Source organism: Dipodomys merriami, unplaced genomic scaffold, assembly GCF_024711535.1.
Source record: "Dipodomys merriami isolate MVZ:Mamm:240054 unplaced genomic scaffold, mDipMer1.0.p SCAF_16, whole genome shotgun sequence".
In the NCBI taxonomy this organism is placed as follows: Eukaryota; Metazoa; Chordata; class Mammalia; order Rodentia; family Heteromyidae; genus Dipodomys; species Dipodomys merriami.
In genome coordinates, this window is record NW_027202937.1 from 12,814,388 (window position 1) to 12,835,536 (window position 21,149).

Consider the following 21,149-nt stretch of genomic DNA (forward strand, 5'->3'; position numbering starts at 1 on the left):
TATTTTATATTTGGGATATTATAATATTTTTATATTTTGGATATTAAAATATTATAATGGAGGCAAGGGAAAAAATAAGACATCCAATTTGGGCTGAAATAACAAAGCCATTTATTTATTTATTTATTTTTGCCTGTCATGGGGCCTGAACTCTGGGTCTGGGCACTGTCCCTCAGTTCTTTAGCTCAAGGCTAGTACTCTACCACTTGAGCCACAGTGCCACTTCTGGCTTTTTCTGCTTATATGGTGCTGAGGAATCAAACCCAGGGCCTCATGCATGCAAGGCAAGCACTCTACCACTGAGCCACCTTCCCAGCCCCTATTTATTTATTTACTATTGCTGGGCCTGTGGTTTGAACTCAGGGCCTGGAAACTATCTCTGAGTTTTGATGTTCAAGGCTAGCACTCTATCACTTGAGGCACACCAACACTTCTGGCTTTATCTGAGTAGTTTATTGGAGACAAAGACTCTCAAAACTTCCTGCCCCAGCTGGCTTTGAGCCCAGATCCTCAGATCTCACCTCCTGAGTAGTTAGGATTACAAGTGTGAGCCACTGTCACCCAGCAACAAAGCCTTTTAAATTGTAGGACTCATTTAGAGTTTAAAGGGTACTTTTTCATTTTTATTGTAAAAGGGATGTAGAGGGATTATCGTTGCATAAGTCAGAAGAGTATGTTTCCTTTTGAATGAAGGCCATTCCTTTGCTCTCTTCCAGTTTTTCCCCTCCTGTCTTCCCTTCCCTTCAAGTTGTATAGTTTATTTCCAACATAGCGTCTAGTGAGTATCACTGCTGAATTAGTTCATCCTTTGTCCCACCATTTCTATGCTTCCCCTTCCCCTCCCCAAATCAGATAAACTTATATACAAGACAAAAAGTATAGAAATAAAAAACAATGACAAAAGGAAAAAAAAACAAAGCAAAACAACAACAACAAAAAAGAAGAACCACAACAGTACAATAAAAAAACCTCTTGTTTCCATTTCTTGGAGTTCTTTAACAATAAACCAGGCCACACTAAAGCCACCAGGACAACCATCCAGAATCAACCCAGCTGCCCCACAATAGAGAAACATCAAGAAAATATGTACACACACACACACATACACACACACACACACACACACACACACACCACACACACACACACACACACACACACACACACACTGGAATTCTATGTTTCCATCAGACAGAATAACATTGCCTCATTCATAAGAAAATGGAAAGACTTGGAAAAAATTATATTAAATGAAGTAAACTGGACCAAAGAAATATAGGTTGCATAGTTTCCCTCATTTTAAATAATTAGAATGTGCCTATAAAGTTTACTTTTGAAGAACTCATTCTCAGAGAAAATTCTTTTAACAGTGCCTGAAACTGGCTCCATGACTATTTATAAAGCTATTGGTGATGGGTTTAAGTGTTAGAGAAATCACATACAGAACATAGGATGGAAACTTTGGCTAACTTAACACACTGGATCTTCAACTGGCATTTAATTAATTCCCTGCAATGAACGATGGATGATAACTATAAAAGCTGTATGTTGTGAATATAATGTACTAGGTTCAGCTCATCATATATTTAGCATGAAAAATGTCCAAACCTGAAACGAAACTGTAATTATTGAAATTAATTGAATGTCTTCAAGTATTTGTTTGACAAAACAAACTAGCTAATTTATGCATTTTATTTACTCAAAATCAGGGTGTGTAGAAATAATAGTTAAATAAGAGAAATATTTTAGAAACTATTTCAAAATATTTAATTGATATATAATTAAAAATTCTGAAATATAATTTATAAACTACAGTATTGAGATGGTAGAAGATCTGAGTTTTTGTCAACTGTGGTTAAGTATTGGTAACTTATACTGTAAGCCATGCTATCACGTGTTAAAAATTCATCCTTAACATATTTGAAAGAGTTGGTATGGCTTACTAAGGGGTATCACATGATACTAAGAAAATTGAGGGGAAGGGGAAGGCTTGGAGGGAGTGTGGAGAATGATAAAAGTGGTGACAATGATCAAGGTGTATTGTACATATAAACTGATTTGTTGAATAGTAACTTCTTTGAACAAGTTCTTGAAGATAATAAAAATATAATTGAAAATCTAGGGAAAGTAAAATATAAAAATAAGAAAATTTTCATATAACACAGCAGTAAAATTTTCTTCTTATACATACTTTAAAAGTATGATGCCAATTTTAAGTATATTATGTTTTTCTGTTCTTTCACAGGAATATTATCCTATGTGCTGACAATTCTTTTTCTAATTTTATGTTTATTTTTTATTGTAAAGATACTATACAGAGGGGTTACAGTTACATGAGTGAGGTAATGAGTTCATTTCCTGTTGAGCATTGTTTCCCCCTCCTGACAATTCTTTGTGTGTGTGTGTGTGTGTGTGTGTGTGCGTGTTATTTTTAGTTTTTTTTTTTAAATTGTGAAAACAACATGCAGAGGGATTACAATTACATGGGTAAGGTTTTGAGTACATTTCTTATCAAGCATTGTTACCTCTTTCTTTCTTTCCCCCTTCCCGTTCCCCCCTAATTATGAAGAGATGAATTTTATTTTTTTAATTTAATTTAATTTTATTTGTGAACATACTGTACAGAGGGGTTACAATTACATGGGCAGGATAATGCGTACATTTCTTACCAAGCATTGCAGCCTCCTCCTTTGTTTACCCTTCACATCCCTTCCCAGCCTCCTCCCTCCCCCCCAATCCCAATCCTTCTCCTTCCCCCCCCTCCCCGCACCGACATTGTAAAGCTCGTTTTGGACATGACAACTTGTACTTCTCATTGTTGCAACAGGTCCACCTGTATCCTTAAACAACTGGTTTTTCCCCATCTCCTCCACAAGTTATACTGACATCAAATATAGTGAAAGCAGGGGTTATACTGTGGGGGAGGGACATACAAAGCAACAAAGAGATAATCTTATAAATGCGTTAGAAACACATGCATGAAAAAAGAAAAAAATATTAAAATACATATCTAAGGGTTCATTTTCCTGACATCACATTATCTGAGAAGAGATGAATTTTAAATTTTACTAAGTTATTTAAGACTAAATCATTGAAAATAGTGCATTTGAAATTGTTAATTTATTGTCACATAAATTATACTAAATAGTAAATACCATACAAAATAAAGAATTAGAATAGTTAATAGTTATGTTGTTTTACATAATAGTGAGTGGAAATTGGTATGAATATGTAAAATTGATATGTAAAATTAATATAATTTTTTAAAATAGAAATTTGAAATTAGAAGATTTTGTAAAATTGTGTCTTCTTTAGTGAGTGGAATAAGTGGTAAATATCACTTCCTTTTCTTGTTTATGTAACATATTTACCCATGCTGTAGTTTAAAAAATCTGTTCAGGTTGTTAGCATGTCTATGTATACATGATACATATATATATGTGTGGGTGTTGGGATGGTTAGGCAGTACTGTTCCTATATAAAGTGACCATTGTTAACTTTTACTTACCTTGAAAGGAAAAAAAAATTGATTTCAGTGACTTAGGAAAAGAAATTGGAATGAAGAGTTTAATAATTTAAATCATCATATAGTTTGTCAACAGAAAAATATTACTTTTTATTGATATTTATTTTATTGATATTAAAATTAGGGAAAAGTTCTAGATAAACAATATTTTATAGCTACTAACAAAACATGAATCCTTTTTTCTCAGTGAATCTTCCAGCTAAAGTTGGAAGATTCCTTAAAGCTCCCTTCATGGCTTCATTCCTCAGACTGTAGATCATAGGATTGAGTGTTGGAGGGATTATTGTATAACAAACAGACAACACGAGGTCCAAAGCAGTTGCAGAGTCTGAAGTTGGTTTGAGATATGCACACATGGCTGTGAAGAGAAAGAATGAGACAACAAAAAGGTGGGGCAGGCAGGTAGAGAAGACCTTAGACTGGCCTTCAGCAGAGGGTATTCTTAGAACTGTGGAGAATATGTGGATGTAGGAGAGGGTAATGGAGATGAAACAGGCTGAGGCTGCCAGAGACATGAACGCAGCCACTCCAATGACTGCAAGGTAATCATTGGAGCAGGAGAGCTTCGCTATTTGAGGGACATCACAGAAGAACTGATGAATTACTTTGGTCCTACAGAATGTGATAGAACATGTGGCAGCTGTATACAAGATTCCTGAGATGCCTCCATTTACCCATACAGCTAGCACAGCACTCTTACATTTTCTGGCATCCATGATGAGCTCATAGTGCAGTGGGAAGCAAATGGCTACATAGCGGTCATAAGACATCACTGTGAGAATGGCCATTTCAGCACAGCCCAAAGATGTGAAGAAGAACACTTGGAGCATGCACTGAGCATAGGAAATATAGCCATTACCTGTGAGGGAATTGTGAATGGACTGGGGGACTGTGACAGAGATGAAGGAGAGGTCCAGAAGGGAAAGTTGCTTCAGGAAGTAATACATGGGAGACTGGAGATGCTCGTCCAGGGTTGTGATGGTGATGATGAAGAAGTTGCTTGTCAAGGCCAAAAGGTACATCACCAAGAACAGGCAAGCTTGTAACAGCTGCAGCTTGTGATCTTCAGAAAAACCCATGAGGAGGAATCTATTCAAATCTGTTTCATTTGTCATAGCCATTTGGAAAATACAAGTTGTATTTAAGACCTGGAAAATGAAATCATATGTGAAACTCAGTCAAACAAATTTAAATAAGTCATCCATTTGGTAATCACCATTTATTTCTGCACCTTCTTATAATTAACCTGTCATTTTTATATCATATCGATGACTACAAAGATGATTACTACATCTACTACAAAGATGATTATTATATCTCCTCTTCCTCCTCCTCCTCCTATTATTATTTTTTTTGGTGTCCATTCTGGGGCTTGTACTGAAGGCTTGGCACTGTCACTAAACTATTGTGCTCAAAACTAGTGTTCTACCAGTTGAGCCACAATTCTACTTCCAACTTTGAGGTGTTTAATTGGAGATAAGAGTCTCATGGACTTTCCTGCCTGAGCTGGCTTGGAGCCATGATCCTCAGATCTCAGGCTCCTGAGTAGCTAAGATTATAGGTTTGAGCCACCATTTCCTGGATTTGAACAGGCATTTTAAAAGACACAAAGAGACTTTCAGCAAAAAAGTATAATTAAGTTGAATTTATGTCTAGTAAAGGTTTTACTCTACCACCTACTGATTTCAGAGATATTTTTGAAGAACTTGGAAGATTTTTCACTTGCATAAACACATGAATATTAGTACTTCTTAATTTAAAGGTTTTTCTATTCATTGCCCATGAGTGTACTAAATATACATAAAAAATGAGTTGTAAAATTTTCTCATTTTCAAGAGCAATGCTTCCTCTTACATTAGAATTTAATGTCTTTGTTCTCTAAACCAATTTGAAGACTTAGTCATAGTCTTTCCCTCTTCCTCATTCAAGACTTGAAAACTCACCGCTTGTCTTCTAGGTGTACAGGTAGCTATGGAAGGTTGTCACAACAGCTGACATCTCTTCTACAACCAAACAGACTTTACCAATGTTGTTTTCCCAGAGACGAGGGTTGGTTGAGGCTTTTGGGGGGAAGTATGGGGTGGTGTCTTTGAAAACACAGCCATGCCAAATGAGGAAAATAAATCCTTTCCTCTCCCTCTGCCACTTGGATTTGGGATCACTGAAATTTCCATATAAAGACAGAGTGGGTTGGCAAATATAAGATTTTGTGGCTTGTGTTTTCATGGTTGCAAACTATAAAGGACATATGAAGTGTCTAGAGAATTGTGAAAATTCAGGGATTCCCAGTGAGAGCTGGGGAGGAAGCTGCAGCCAGGCTCTCAGGTGCTGCCTGGGCTGCTGGTCTGGGTTCCACAGGGGAAGATGCACTTCGTTAGCTTAGTCATGTACTTCTGAAAGTCTCACAGGAAAATTTAAAGGAATTTTAAAGTCATTGAGCCTCTAAGCGTTGGCCACCTAGAAACTTAGATGTCAGTGGTTATCTTCATGTTTAACTGTGAATCCTGGGCATTGAATCTCAGATTTTGGTCAGCTATTTCAGCATTCATTATGATATTGGAGGAAATGGATATGTTTCCTGAGAGTTCCTGAAAATCATCTAGTGGTATTGCTTGAAAAACTCACAAGGTGGGGCTGGGAAGGTGGCTCAGTGGTAGAGCCCTTGCCTTGCATGCCTGAGGCCCTGGGTTCAATTCCTCAGCACCACATAAGCAAAAAGAAAAAAAAAAAGCTGAAAGTGGCTCTGTGGCTCAAGTGGTAGAGCGCTAGCCTTGAGCTGAAGAGCTGAGGGACAGGGCCCCGGCCCAGAGTTCAGGCCCCAAAACCTGACCAAAAAAAAAAAAAAAGAAAAAAAGAAAAACTCACAAGGTGATCCTGGCTATTAAAACTTATCATGATATCTCTGCAATGATGCTTATAAACTCTGACATTTCTATATTTGTGTTTTTTCTTTAAACTCAAATCAGAAGAGATAGAATCAGTAGGCCAAAATTTTATTGAAAGCAAGCACTGGAAAATGGCTCAAGTGGTAGACATTCAGCTGTGATGAATAAGCTTTACAAGACCATGAGCTCCTGAGTTCAAGCCCTAGTAGAAACAAAAAAACCACTTATTGAGACCTATCACAAAAACAAATAGAGCAAAACATGCTGAGAGCCTGCCTCAAGTAGTATATTGTCTGCCTGAAAAGCACAACGTGATGACTTTAAACCACAACATCATGACTTTAAACCACACTACTATCAAAACAATAAAAAAGCTTTTCTAAATTAATATTGATTTCTATTAAATATTTTAAAAGGTTTCTTTTTTTCTTTAAAAGGTCTCTTTTAAAATATTTGATTAGCACGTGTTAGTAGTACAGAGGACTTTCATTGTTACAGTTCCATACATGCTTACAGAAAGCTTGATCGGACTTTTCTCCATCACTCTTCTCTATCCCCATTTCCTCCTTCACAAAGCAATTGCAACAGATTTCACCATTGTATGCATGTCCATAAATACTAGCACCATATTCCATGTCCGTCTTTGTAGCACCTGCATTCTCTTTTCCTTCTCCACATTACTTACCCTACAGAAGACCTATCTTGCATTCATATCATTCATTCATATCCTTTCTTACTTCAAGTTAAGTTCTCAAAGACTTTTACCATAGTATCCTACAATCTCATATCTTATACTTGAATAAGATCAACCCCCTTCACTACTTCACTACCACTTCTTACCCTACTATTATTTAATAGTTTTCAATGAGTTTGATTAGGCCACTTTATAAAACATTCGCTCAACTAGGAATGACTTAAATTAAGGAATAGTTACTAATTCTTACGATGTTTTAAATGCATAGAACATGACATGAAATATAGGAAATTTAATCACAAATGTATATTTTTAGTACGTTTTTTATTGAAAAAATAGTGTACAGAGGGGTTACAGTTACATGCCCAAGGTAATGAGTACATTTCCCATCAAGCATTTTTGCCTCTTCCTTTGTTTTCTCCCTATCATCCCTTCCTTCCCACTTCCACAGCTATCCTTCCTCCCTAAGTTGTAAAGTTCATTTTTCAACATAGTGTCTTGTACATCTCATTTTTACAATGGGCCAACCCGTATCCCTATTTAAGCATTTTGTTTTTCCCTTTCCCTCCCCAAATTAGAGAACTGTATATACAAGATGCAGGGCACCGACATCAAATACAGTTAAAACAGAGGTTATACCATTGGGGAGGAACATACAAAAAAAAATCACATGGTACATTATAAATACATTAGCAACGATAGCAAGAAAGAGAAAACCACTTGTGCCCCTCAGTAGATGAATGGCTCAAGATAATGTGATATATATATATATATATATATATATATATATATATATATATATATATATATATATAATGGAAAGAATGGCATGGCCCCATTTGTTAGAAAATGGAAAGACTTGGAAAAAATTATTTTAAGTGAAGTAAGCCAGGCCCAAAGAAAATAGGTTACCCTTATTTGCAATAACTAGTATATCTCTGGGACAAGCAAAAAGGGTCAAAAGCTATGTACATAAGTCCAGATAAGATGATGTTAAACAAATGTATATTTTTAAAATCAAAGTGTGAGCAAGACCTATTTGGTACTTTGATGATGACAAATACTGTTAAATAATTGCATAAGAAACACAAAAATTAAGTATTAACAGGCCACATAGGCAATTTGAAATAAGGAAATAAAAATGAGAAATTTCTGAACAAGTGAAAGAAATAATGATATATGACAAGAGCAGACATTATTGAAAGTGAAAACTAAGAATAATAGAGGGGATTTGAAATGTTCCTCATGGGATAACAATATTAAGTATAAAATGTTTAAAATAATATAAAATATATTCTATTTTTTTAAATTTAATTTAATTTTATTTGAGAACATACTGTACAGAGGGGCTACAATTACATGGGCAGGATAATGCATACATTTCTTACCAAGCATTCTATTTTTTTTTTCCATAATTAGTATAAAATATATTTCAAGCAAAAGAATGAAGTAAAGCTGTCAATGTGAATGTGACTGGATCAAAAGTACAGCTAATAGTGAGCACAATAAAGTGTGAAAGTTTGGCCTGCTATATTATTCTTCCTGGTAGCACTTCAGCCACGTGTCCACTTCCAGCTTTTTGCTGATTAATTGGGTATGAGACCCTCACTAAACTAACTCTTCTGCCCTTGTTGGCTAAAGACTCTGATGCTCCCACTTGAGCTTATGAGTAGCTAGGACTATAAGCATGAGCAACCTGTGCCTGGTCCCAGTATGTTTATAAAAATCAATTGATAAATTTCAGTAAGTTTCCAGAATGAATAGAGAATGCACTGGCTCTGTATTATGGGTTACACATTCTCAGTTGGCTCCCAGCTATGTATGGACTTAGTCCTTTCTGCTTCTTCTGCTTCATCAGCTCCTTTTCTTACACAGAAAACTTCTTAGCTAATCCCTTGGAGTTTTTCACTTGCTTACACATTTTGGATGATTATTGATCTCAGGGAATAATCTTATATTTACTAAGATGAATGAGGACATTTAAATTGCATCCATGAGAGTAACAGAAGATAAGAAAATTATGGACCAAAGATTGAGCTTCTACTTAAATCATGCAAGAATGAACAACATCATATTATTTAATTAGGAAAAAATATCCAAATAGACCTAGTCATGGAGGCATAACCTGGCAATTCTAGTTACTTGGGAGGTAAAGAACATGTTTATCATGGTGTAAAGACAGCCTGGTAAAAGCTAGTGACACATTTCCCATTTCAACATGGATGGGACAGGATGCTACTGTCATGCTAATTATAAAGGAAGTATAGGTAGGAGGATTGCAGTCTGAAGTTGACTCATTTACAATGGCAGACCGGTTGATCAAGTGATTACATAAATTTCACAGTGTTGTGAGATAGTGATACTTAGTTAAAGTCACAAACGCATTTTAACCTTCACAAGGCAAATTGTCATTATCATGGTCTATAATGTTGGTGAATTCTATGAGTTGTGGCAATACAAATATTTCTTCCACATCAGGTGACATGTGCATTTCTTTCTTTTTGCTTAGTGTTAGCTGTTCCTCTTTCCCTCTCATTCCCTCCCTCCCATCGTTGCCCTTGAGTTGCTTAGTTGGCTCTTTTCAATGTCCAGTGCAGCTGATGGGCCCCTCTGGTGTATATTTTCCTGTTTCCCTCTGATTCTGTGCCATCCTGCTAGCATCCCTCAGATTTGCACACACACACATACACACACAGAGAAACACACACACACACACACACACATGTGTGGTCAAAAACATGGAGTCATTTAGAAATGATATGACAAATTGCGTGGAGATCCATCATTTCTTGAGTCCTGTCTACTTGGTTGCATCTCCTTGCATTTTGGATTTAACATCCACATATCAGGGAGACCATGTGTGGTTTGTCCTAGAGACCTTTTCTAGCAAGTGTGAATCCCTAAGTTAAAAACCACAGTACCACCCAAAGTTAATACATAATAAAAGCAGGTTTAGGAATTGATGTTCTTGTTATCTAATTCAGTCAGCTAAATAAAACAACAGATCAAGGACAGCAATATTTCAAAAATTGGGTGGAGCTGGGTGCCAGGGGCTTAATCCTGAGGTCTTAGCTGCTCTTCAGGCTGAGATCTGAGGAGTATAGTTCAAAGGCAGTCTAGGCAAGGCAGACCATGAGACTCTTATCTCTAATTAACCACAAGAAAACTGGAAGTGGTGCTGTGGTTCAATGTGATAAATCTGTAACCTTGAACAAAGGAGCTCAGAGACAGTGTCCAGGCTCTGAGTTTAAGCCCCAGAAGTGGTATAATAAAAATTGTGTGGAAAGGTGTCATTGGTACACAATTCAAAAAGAAAAGTTGTAAGTTGTTATAGATGGTTTAAATAGTTAATAACGGAGTGGACAAAAGATATCATAAATAGTTATTTGTGCTTCTGTCTGATATATTAGGCTGGTTAATGTTTCTGGCCACAGTTCTTAAAACCCATATTCATTCTTCAGGAAAAATTCCTCTAACACAAGATAAGAGCACGTATGCATTAGGAAGAGATACTATTTAGCATAAAATATTGCTTTTCAAAAATATATTGTTTATAATATCTAAGTAATTATAGAGAGGAGTTGTCATTCAACAAAGGAGTTCATGAACACAATGCATCTTGGTTGATTTTATTGACACTACAAATTGAAGGAACTCTGCTATAGAAATTTCCAGGTCTATAATATCAGAGATCTATCAATGACATGAAAAAACAAATTTTTTCTTAGTGAATTCTGTAGCCAACATTAAGTTCTGGACAGCTCTCTTCATGGCCTCATTCCTCAGACTGTAGATAACAGGGTTGAGTATTGGGGGAATTACTGTGTAAAAGATAGAGAGAAAAAGATCTAAGGCAGTTGGAGAGTCTGAAGTTGGTTTCAGATATGCACAGATGCCTGTGGAGAAGAAAAATGAGACAACAAAGAGGTGGGGCAGGCAGGTAGAGAAAACCTTAGACCGGCCTTCAGCAGAGGGTATTCTTAGAACTGTGGAGACTATGTGGATGTAGGAGATGGCAATGGAGATGAAACAGGCTAAAGCTGCCATACACAAGACAGTATCCACTCCAATGACTGCAAGGGAATCATTAGAGCAGGAGAGCTTCACTATTTGAGGGACATCACAGAAGAAGTGGTGAATTACTTTGGCTCTACAGAATGTGATAGAACATATGGCAGCCATGTGCAGGGTTCCTGTGATGCCTCCACTTACCCATACAGCTGTCACAGCACTGTAACATCTTCTGGCATCCATGATGAGTTCATAGTGCAGTGGGAAGCAAATGGCTACATAGCGGTCATAAGACATCACCGTGAGAATGGCCACCTCAGCCCAGGCCAAAGTCGTGAAGAAGAACACTTGGAGCATGCACTGAGCATAGGAAATATAGCCATTGCCTGTGAGGGAATTGCGAATGGACTGGGGGACTGTGACAGAGATGAAGGAGAGGTCCAGAAAGGAAAGTTGCTTCAGGAAGTAATACATGGGAGACTGGAGATGCTCGTCCAGGGTTGTGATGGTGATGATGAAGAAGTTGCTTGTCAAGGCCAAAAGGTACATCACCAAGAACAGGCAAGCTTGTAACAGCTGCAGCTTGTGATTCTCAGAAAACCCCATGAGGAGGAATCTATTCATATCTGTTTCATTTTTCATAGCCATTTGGAAAATACAAGTTGGATTTAGGACCTGGAAAATGAAATCATATGTGAAACTCAGTCAAACAAATTTAAATAAGCCATCCATTTGGTAATCACCATTTATTTCTGCAGCTCCTGATTATTAACCTGTCATTTTTATATCATATAGATTACTACAAAGATGACTACTATTACATCTCCTCCTCCTCCACCTCCTCCTCCTCCTATTATCATTATTATTTTTTTTGGTGTCCATTCTGGGCTTGTACTGAAGGCTTGGCATTGTCTCTAAAGTATTGTGCTCAAAACTAGTGTTCTACCAGTTGAGCCACAATTCTACTTCCAACTTTGAGGTGTTTAATTGGAGATAAGAGTCTCATGGACTTTCCTAAGTGAGCTGGCTTGGAGCCATGATCCTCAGATCTCAGGCTCCTGAGTAGCTAAGATTATAGGTTTGAGCCACCATTTCCTGGATTTGAACAGGCATTTTAAAAGACACAAAGAGACTTTCAGCAAAAAAGTATAATTAAGTTGAATTTATGTCTAGTAAAGGTTTTTCTCTACCACCTACTGATTTCAGAAATATTTTTGAAGAACTTGGAAGATTTTTCACTTGCATAAGCACATGAATATCAGTACTTCTTAATTTAAAAGTTTTTCTATTCATTGCCCATGAGTGTACTAAATATACATAAAATAATAATGAGTTGTAAAATTTGCTCATTTTCAGTGAGCAATGCTTCCTCTTACATTAGAATTTAAAGTCTTTGTTCTCTAAACCAATTTGAAGACTTAGTCATAGTCTTTCCCTCTTCCTCATTCAAGACTTGAAAACTCACCGCTTGTCTTCTAGGTGTACAGGTAGTTATGGAAGGTTGTCACAACAGCTGACATCTCTTCTACAACCAAACATACTTTACCAATGTTGTTTTCCCAGAGACAAGGGTTGGTTGAGGCTTTTTGGGGGAGGTATGGGGTGGCGTCTTTGAAAACACAGACATGCCAAATGAGGAAAATAAATCCTTTCCTCTCTTCCTCTGCCACTTGGATTTGGGATCACTGAAATTTCCATATAAAGACAGAGTGGGTTGGCAAATATAAGATTTTGTGGCTTGTGTTTTTATGGTCCCAAACTATAAAGGACATATGAAGTGTCTAGAGAATTGTAAAAATTCAGGGATTCCCAGTGAGAGCTGGGTAGGAAGCTGCAGCCAAGCTCTCAGGTGCTGCCTGGGCTGCTGGTCTGAGTTCCACAGGGGAAGAGACACTTCACTAGCTTAGTCATGTACTTCTGAAAGTCTCACAGGAAAATTTAAAGGAGTTTTAAAGTCATTGAGCCTCTAAGCGTTGGCCTCCTAGAAACTTAGATGTCAGTGGTTATCTTCATGTTTAACTGTAGTCCTGGGCATTGAATCTCAGATTTTGTTCAGTTATTTCATTCATTCATTATGATATTGGAGGAAATGGATATGTTTTCTGAGAGTTCCTGAAAATTATCTTGTGGTATTTCTTGAAAAACTCGCAAGGTGATCCTGGCTATTAAACTTTATCATGATATCTCTGCAATGATGCTTATAAACTCTGACATTTCTATACTTGGCTTTTTTCTTTAAACTCAAATCAGAAGAGATAGGATCAGTAGGCAAAAATGTTATTGATTTCAAGTTTTCAGTAATTTTTTTCTAAAAATACTGTGAAATTTATATTGTTCTTAATATTATTGAAATTGTTAGACATAAAAATTTATCACTAGTCATTATAACATATTAAATTATGGAAGGCACACAGACTGACATGTTTATTATGAAGGCATTGAATTCAGGTGGCCCAGGTTTAAATCCCACTTCTACAATTTACTTTTTATTTTTTGGCAAAATCCTTGGTTCCTGCCTAGAAAATGATTGAGGCATAATTCAACAAAGATTTTGAAAAAAAATGTTTCTAAGATTTTAAGATGTCAATAGCCATAACAAAGCAATGCCTCAACCATTTCATATCTGTCTTTTTTTATTTTTACTGTGTATTTATGTATTTATTTTTGTCGGTCGTGGGGCTTGAACTCTGGGCTTGGGTGCTGTCCCTGTGCTGTTCAGCTCAAGGCAAGCGTTCTACTGCTTGAGCTACAGTGCCACTTATGGTGTTCTAGTGGTTTATTGGAGATAAGAGTCTCATGGTCTTTCCTATCCGGGCTGGCTTTGAACTGCAATTGTCAGATCTCAGCCTCCTGAGTAGCTAGGGTTACAGGTGTGAGCCACCAGTGCCAGGCTTATTTTTTATTTTTGAGATAGAGACTTGTATACACTTTTCTTGGACAAGATTGAACTCTCAATCCTCCTGCCTCAATCTATGCCATGCTTTTCTATATTCTTTTTGGAAGAGAATTTTGTGTGTGTGTGTGTGTGTGTGTGTGTGTGTGTGTGTGTGTGTGTGTGTGTGTGTGTGTGTGTGTGTGTGTGTGTGTGTGTGTGTGTGTGTGTGTGTGTGTGTGTGTGTGTGTGTGTGTGTGTGTGTGTGTGTGTGTGTGTGTGCCAGTCCTGGGGCTTAAAGTCAGAGCCTGGTCTCATCTGAGTTTCTGTCCTTGATTTTTTTTTTTTTTGTTCAGAACTAGCATTCTACCACTTGACCACAGCCCCACTTGTTCCTTATTAGTAGTTAATTGGAAATAAGAGTCTCATTGACTTTCCTTCTAGGGCTGGCTTTGAACCATATTCTCAGATCTCAGACTCCTGAGTAGCAAGACATAAAGGTGTGAGCAACTGGTGCTCAGATTTTGAAGAGCCTTTAATAGTTATATCATTCTTGTGTGTCTTAGATTCATCTGAAAAATGAAAGTATTCATGTAAATAGATTTACAGAATGACTAAAATATTAGATACTTACTAATAAATTCTAATCATTGATGTTTCATTTAAAATGCTACCACACAACATTTTCTAGCAAATGCAAAAGACATAACAACTTATAATTAGTTTTGTTTTTAAAAGGAAAGAGTTCCACAGTTTGAATTGCCTACTAGCTAAAGCAAAATAAATAGAAAAAAAATGAATTCATAACATCTTTAGTACCTGAGAAAAGCTCCAACTACTTCGATCAATATAACAAAGCATTTTCCATATTTCTGTGCTGACATTCACAATATATTTTGCTGTTAAAACTAAACAGCATTTAAATAAGTTGGGGATTATTTTCTTTTTCAATTTTACTAATTTTTATTGTGAAAATACCATACAGAGAGATTAAAATTACATGAGTACATTTCTTATCAAGCATGGTTGCCTCCTCCTTTGTTTCCCCTTCCCATCACTTCCCATCTTCCCTCCCCAATCCCCCCTTCCCCGCTCTGGCGAAAATTGTAAAGTTTGTTTTTTGACATAACGTCTTGTACATCTCATTGTTGCAATGGGTCCACCTGTATCCCTATTTAAACAATTTGTTTTTTTCCTTCCCCTCCACAAATTATACCAACATCAAATACAGTGAAAGCAAGCTCCCCTATGACCCAGCAATGCCACTTTTGGGCATTTACCCAAATGATCACAAACAAGACCATACTAAAGCTACCAGCACAATTGTGTTTACTGCAGCATTATTTACCATAGCTAAGATATGGAACCAACCCAGACACCCCTCAGTAGATGAATGGATCAAGAAAATGTGGTATATATACACAATGGAATTCTATGCCTACATCAGAAAGAATGACATTGTCCCATTTGGGGATTATTTTCATGAAATGGAAGTGTTGATGTATTTTTAGTTGTACTGGGGTTTGGACTCATGGTCTGTACTTTCCAGACAGGTACTTAACCACAACCCTTTTTGCTTTAGTTTCTTTTGAGATATAGTTTATGTTTATGCCTGATCTAGTCTGTTCCATGATTTCCTATTTAGATTTCCCCAAGCTGAATGGTAAGTATATGCCATTATGTTCAGGTTTTTATTGATAGAGATGTGGTTTTGAGAATGTTTGCCTGGGCTGGCCTCAAACTTTCATTCTGCTCTTTTCCACATCCCAATTGGCTAGTACCACAGCTGTGAACTCACTGCAGGAGCCAAAGAATGGAAGTTTTGATGTTTTTAAGGTATCAATTCTCCTCAAATTGATATGTAAATTCAGCCTGATGGCTATGAAATTTCAACAGGTCCTGGTGTTGTGGAAGTGGTAAAATAATTATATAGGGCTGGGAAGGTGGCTCAGTGGTAGAGCGCTTGCCTTTCACGCATGAGGCCTTGGGTTCAATTCCTCAGCACCACATAAGCAGAAAAAGAAGCCGGAAGTGGCGCTGTGGCTCAAGTGGTAGAGCCCTAGCCTTGAGCTGAAGAGCTGAGGGACACACCCAGGCACAGAGTTCAGGCCCCACGACCGGACCCCCTCCCCTAAAAATATAATTGTATAATAACCTAAAAGTACATGCATCCACAAGTCACAACCTGAAGAAGAAACCTAGAGCAAGTATCCATCACCATTATCACCAATATTTATGACGATTAGGTAGGATATTGGCATAGAGTAGATTATCTAGACTAAGACATACCACACTGGATTTATAATAAATGAGATACTGCAATGATGTGTTTCTTTCCCCATGGTCTTTCAGTGAATTGTTCTGGAATCATTGACTAGTTCTTTGGTTTGGATCTTGTTCTCTGTTATTATTCATGAAAATGATTCTAGGTGTATTTAGAGCGAAGTGTGTAATGCTCAATAACAAAACTTCCTGAAAAGATAATTGGAAAACACCAACTTTACAATGTAATAAACAAGGACTGATTTGTTTAGGGCAAGAATACATTACCAAAGAGGTGAAGATCAGTGACTAACATTTTATTAAAGTTTACATCTTTATGATTCAATGTATTTGTTGAATTTTAAATACCTTTAAGAATATTTTGACTATTTTTTGAATTATAAAACTACTGACCTGGTGAAAAAAATTATTGAGCTTGGCACTGATGGCTCATGACTATAATTTTATCTAGACAGAAGGTTGAGATCTGAAGATCAAAGTTTGAAGCCAGCCTAAGCAGAGAAATCTATCTCCAGTTAACCAGAAGAAACAGGCAATGGAACATGGCTTAAGTGGTAGACAGCCAGCTGTGAACAAAAAAGTTTACCAAGAGGTCCTGAGTTCAAATTCTAGTATAAACAAGTAAAAAACTGATTGAGACCCATCTCAAAAACCCAGAGTAAAATGTGCTGAGGGCCTGGATCAAATAGTGCACCATCTGCCTGACAAGCCCAAAGTCGTGAGTTTAAACCTCAGTACTGTCACCCTTCAACTTTTCTAAAGTAAATTGATTTCCATTAAATATTTTAAAAGGTTTCTTTAATATATTTTATTAGCACCGATTAGTAGTACAGGAGGTTTCATTGCGACAGTTCTACACATGCTTGAGTACTTGATCAGAATTCTCTTTATCACTCACTCTATCCCCATTTCCTCCTTCACAAAGCAATTGCAACAGTTTTCACTATTCTGTGCATGTTCATAGAGTACTAGCACCATATTTCACTTCCTTCTTTTACCACCTCCATTCACTGTTTCCTCCCAATATTACTCACACTAAGGAAGACCTATCTTCCATTCATATCGTTCATTTGTAAGATATTCTTCATTATTTCATATTAAGCTTTCAAAGGGCTTCCACCATAGTATCCCACACTCTCATACTCTCTAGTTTCTACTACCCCTTACTTACCCTACAACTATTCAATAGCTTTCAATGAGGTTGATTAGGCCACTTTATAAAATATTGACATAACAGGAATGACTTAAACTAAAGAATAGTTACTAATTCTTGGGATATTTTAAATGACAGAGATGGATATAAAATATAGAAAATTTAACCACAAATATATATTTTCTAAATCAAAATGTGAGCAGGGGGCTGGGAAGGTGGCTCAGTGGTAGAGCGCTTGACTTGCATGCTCGAGGCCCTGGGTTCGATTCCTCAGCACCACATAAGCAAAAAGAAAAAAAAAAGCTGGAAGTGGCGCTGTGGCTCAAGTGGTAGAGTGCTAGTCTTGAGCTGAAGAGCTGAGGGACAGTGCCCAAGCCCAGAGTTCAGGCACCATGACCGGACTCAAAAAAAAAAAAAATGTGAGCAGGATCTATTTGGTACTTTGATGATGACAAATACTGTTAAATAATTGTATCAGAAATACAATTTTACTATTGACAAGTTATATAGGTAATTTAAAATAAGAAAATAAAAGAGGAAATTTCTAAATAAGTGAAAGAAGTAATGAGATATGATGACAGCTAAAGTTTTTGAAAGTGAAAACTAGGAAAAATAGAGGGAATTAAAAATGTTCCTCAAAGATAAAACTTTTAAATGCTCATTATAGTATAAAAATATCCTTTCTAACACAAAAATAAATTAAAGCTGCCAGTGCATAATTATGTAAATTAATGACATTGGGAATGCAAATGGATCAAAAAGTACAGCTAAGTGTGAACAAAATAATCTGTGAAAATCTGGCTAGTTTTATTCATTTTTTCCCTGGTATCATTTCAACCACATCTCCACATCCAGCTTTTTGCTGATTAATTGTTGATAAGAGCCTCACTAACTAACTTTTCTACCCTTGTTGGCTTCAGACTGGATGCCCCCTCTCAGTCTCCTGAGTAGCTAGGACTATGGACATGAGCCACCAGTGCCTGGTGCCAGCATCTTTTTAAAAGTTAATTGATAAAACCCAATATATTCCCAGAATATATAGAGAAAACATTGGCTCTTTATTATGGGTTACACACTCTCAGGAAGCTCCCACTTTGGATGAACTTAGTCCTTTCTGCTTTTCCTGCTTCTTCATCTCCTTTTGTTGCTCAGAAAACCCTCTAGCTAATCCTTTTGAGCTTTCCATTTACTTATGTATTTTGAATGACTATTGATCTCTGGAATGATCTGATATTTACTAAATTGAGTGAGGACATTCAAATGGCATCCATGAGAGTAACAGAATATAAAGAAAATTACTTTATGAACTGAAGATTAGCGTTCTATCTAAATCATGCAAAAATCAACAACATCGTATTATTTAATGAGAAAAAATAATAAAATAAACCTTACCAACCTTCATTCTAGCTACTTCGGAGGTAAAAAAAATAGCTTTTTTTATTCTTAAGAGCTAGTAAGATTTTCCCCATTTTAACGTGGATGTGATGGAATGCTACTGTAATCTTAATTATGTAGGAGGTATGTGTAGGAATATGAAAGTCTGAAGTTGACTCACTTAAAAGGCCAGACCCTATTGTACATTTAACTAAAGCAAAACCAGTTGGGGGCACAGTTCAAATTTAGAGAGCTTTTCTAACAATTGTGAATCCCTGAGGTAAAATCTCAGTACCATCAAAAAAATTAATATACAAATAAAAATATTCAAAATAAAAACAGGTGTAGGAATTAATATATTTGTTATCTCATTCAGTAGGCTCAAAACAACAGATTAATGAAAGCAATCTTTGAAAATTTGTGTAGAGCTGGGTGCCAGTGGCTTAATCCTGAGATCTTAGCTGCTTAGGAGGCTAAGTAAGATATGAGGACCATGGTTCAAAGGAAGCCCAAGCAAGAAAGTCCTTAAGACTCTTATCTCCAGTCAACCACCAGAAAACTTGAAGTGGTGCTGTGACTCAAAGTGATAGAGTGCTAGGAAAAGTTCCAAGGTTCTACATTCAAGCCCCAGCACTGGCACAATAAAAGTTGTGTGGAAAGCTATCATTGGTTCACAATTAAAAAAGGAAACATATATATATATATATATGTATGTTATATACATATGTTATATATAACATATATATAGATGGATTAAGCCATTAATAACTGAGTGGATACAATATGATATATAATTTTTGTGCTTATGTTTGTTATATTAGTTAATGTTTCTTGCCATGATTATTAAAATTCATATTCATTCTTAAGGAAAAATACCTCTAACACAAGAAATGAACATGTATGCTTTAGGAAGAGATAGTATAAACTAAAAATATCACTTTTAAACATGTATTTTTATAATCACTAAGTAAGTGTGCAAAGGAGTTGCCATTCATCAAAGCAGTTTATGGATATAATGTATCTTGCCTGCTTTTTATTAGCACTATATATTGAAGGAATTCCACTAAAAATATCCTGGTATGTAATATTGGTGATCCAATAATTGCATGAAAAAATCATTTACTTCTTAGTGAATTCTCTAGCCAACATTAACTTCTGTACAGCTCTTTTCATGGCCTCATTCCTCAGGCTGTAGATAGCAGGGTTGAGTGTTGGGGGAATTACTGTGTAAAACATAGATAGCAAAATATCTAAGTCAGTTGAGTAGTCTGAAGTTGGTCTGAGATATGAACAGATGCCTGAGGAGATGAAAAATGACACAACAAAAAGGTGGGGCAGGCAGGTAGAGAAGACTTTAGACCGGCCCTCAGCAGAGGGTATTCTTAGAACTGTGGAGAATATGTGGAAGTAGGAGAGGGCAATGGAGATGAAGCAGAGTAAGGCTGCTATAATCACTACTATATCCACTCCAATAACTGCAAGGTAGTCATTGGAGCAGGAAAGCTTGATCAACTGGGGGATATCACAGAAGAAGTGATGAATTACTTTGGCTTTACAGAATGTGATAGTACATGTGGCAGCCATATACAAAGTTCCTGTCATGCCTCCACTTACCCATACAGCTATCACAGCACTCTTACATTTTTTGGCATCCATGATGGGCTCATAGTGCAGTGGGAAGCAAATGGCTACATAGCGGTCATAAGACATCACTGTGAGAATGGCCACCTCAGCCGAGGCGAAAGACGTGAAGAAGAACACTTGGAGCATGCATTGACCATAGGAAATATAGCTATTACCTGTGAGGGAATTGCTAATGGACTGGGGGACTGTGACAGAGATGAAGGAGAGGTCCAGAAGGGAAAGTTGCTTTAGGAAGTAATACATGGGAGACTGGAGATGCTCGTCCAGGGTTGTGATGGTGATGATGGTGAAGTTGCTTGTCAAGGCCAAAAGGTACATCACCAAGAACAGGCAAGTAGATTGTGGTTCTCTGACAACCCTATGAGGAGGAATCCATTCATTCTGGTTTCATTTGTTGTAATCATTCTGAAAATACAAATTATATTAGCACTTGGAAAATTAAATCATATGTGAAATTTAGTCAAAGAAACTTTATATAAATTACCCATGTATTAATTACTGTTTATTCTGCAGCTCCTGTTAATTAACCAGTCATATCTGAAAGCTAATATATATTAGTACTATTACTATTAATTTATTTTGTGTATGTGTTTTGTGTGTTTGTGTGTCCATGAACTCATGGCCTGGGCACTGTCATTAAACTATTGTACTCAAGATTGGTGTTTAAGTACCTTTTGCAACTGTGTGGTTTTTAATTGGAGATAAGA

At 36.7% G+C, this 21,149-nt stretch overlaps 2 protein-coding genes and 1 pseudogene across 2 annotated transcripts; all 3 read right to left on the reverse strand.

Moving 5' to 3' along the window:
* Window positions 1–3,684: 3,684 nt before the first annotated feature.
* On the reverse strand, window positions 3,685–4,647 carry LOC138827950 (olfactory receptor 14J1-like). The gene has a single exon (XM_070023529.1). The coding sequence runs from the start codon at window positions 4,645–4,647 to the stop codon at window positions 3,685–3,687; it is 963 nt and encodes a 320-aa protein (XP_069879630.1).
* A 6,154-nt stretch (window positions 4,648–10,801) lies between these two features.
* Window positions 10,802–11,764, reverse strand: LOC138827951 (olfactory receptor 14J1-like). Its single transcript, XM_070023530.1, has one exon. It carries the CDS (start codon window positions 11,762–11,764, stop codon window positions 10,802–10,804), a length of 963 nt encoding a protein of 320 aa, XP_069879631.1.
* Window positions 11,765–19,917: 8,153 nt separating this feature from the next.
* LOC138827790 (olfactory receptor 14J1-like) lies at window positions 19,918–20,846 on the reverse strand (annotated as a pseudogene).
* Window positions 20,847–21,149: the final 303 nt, after the last annotated feature.

Bases quoted from the DNA above. Each gene is read 5' to 3' on its own strand.
- LOC138827951 (XM_070023530.1), bottom strand. From the start codon at position 11,764: ATGGCTATGAAAAATGAAACAGATATGAATAGATTCCTCCTCATGGGG.
- LOC138827950 (XM_070023529.1), bottom strand. From the start codon at position 4,647: ATGGCTATGACAAATGAAACAGATTTGAATAGATTCCTCCTCATGGGT.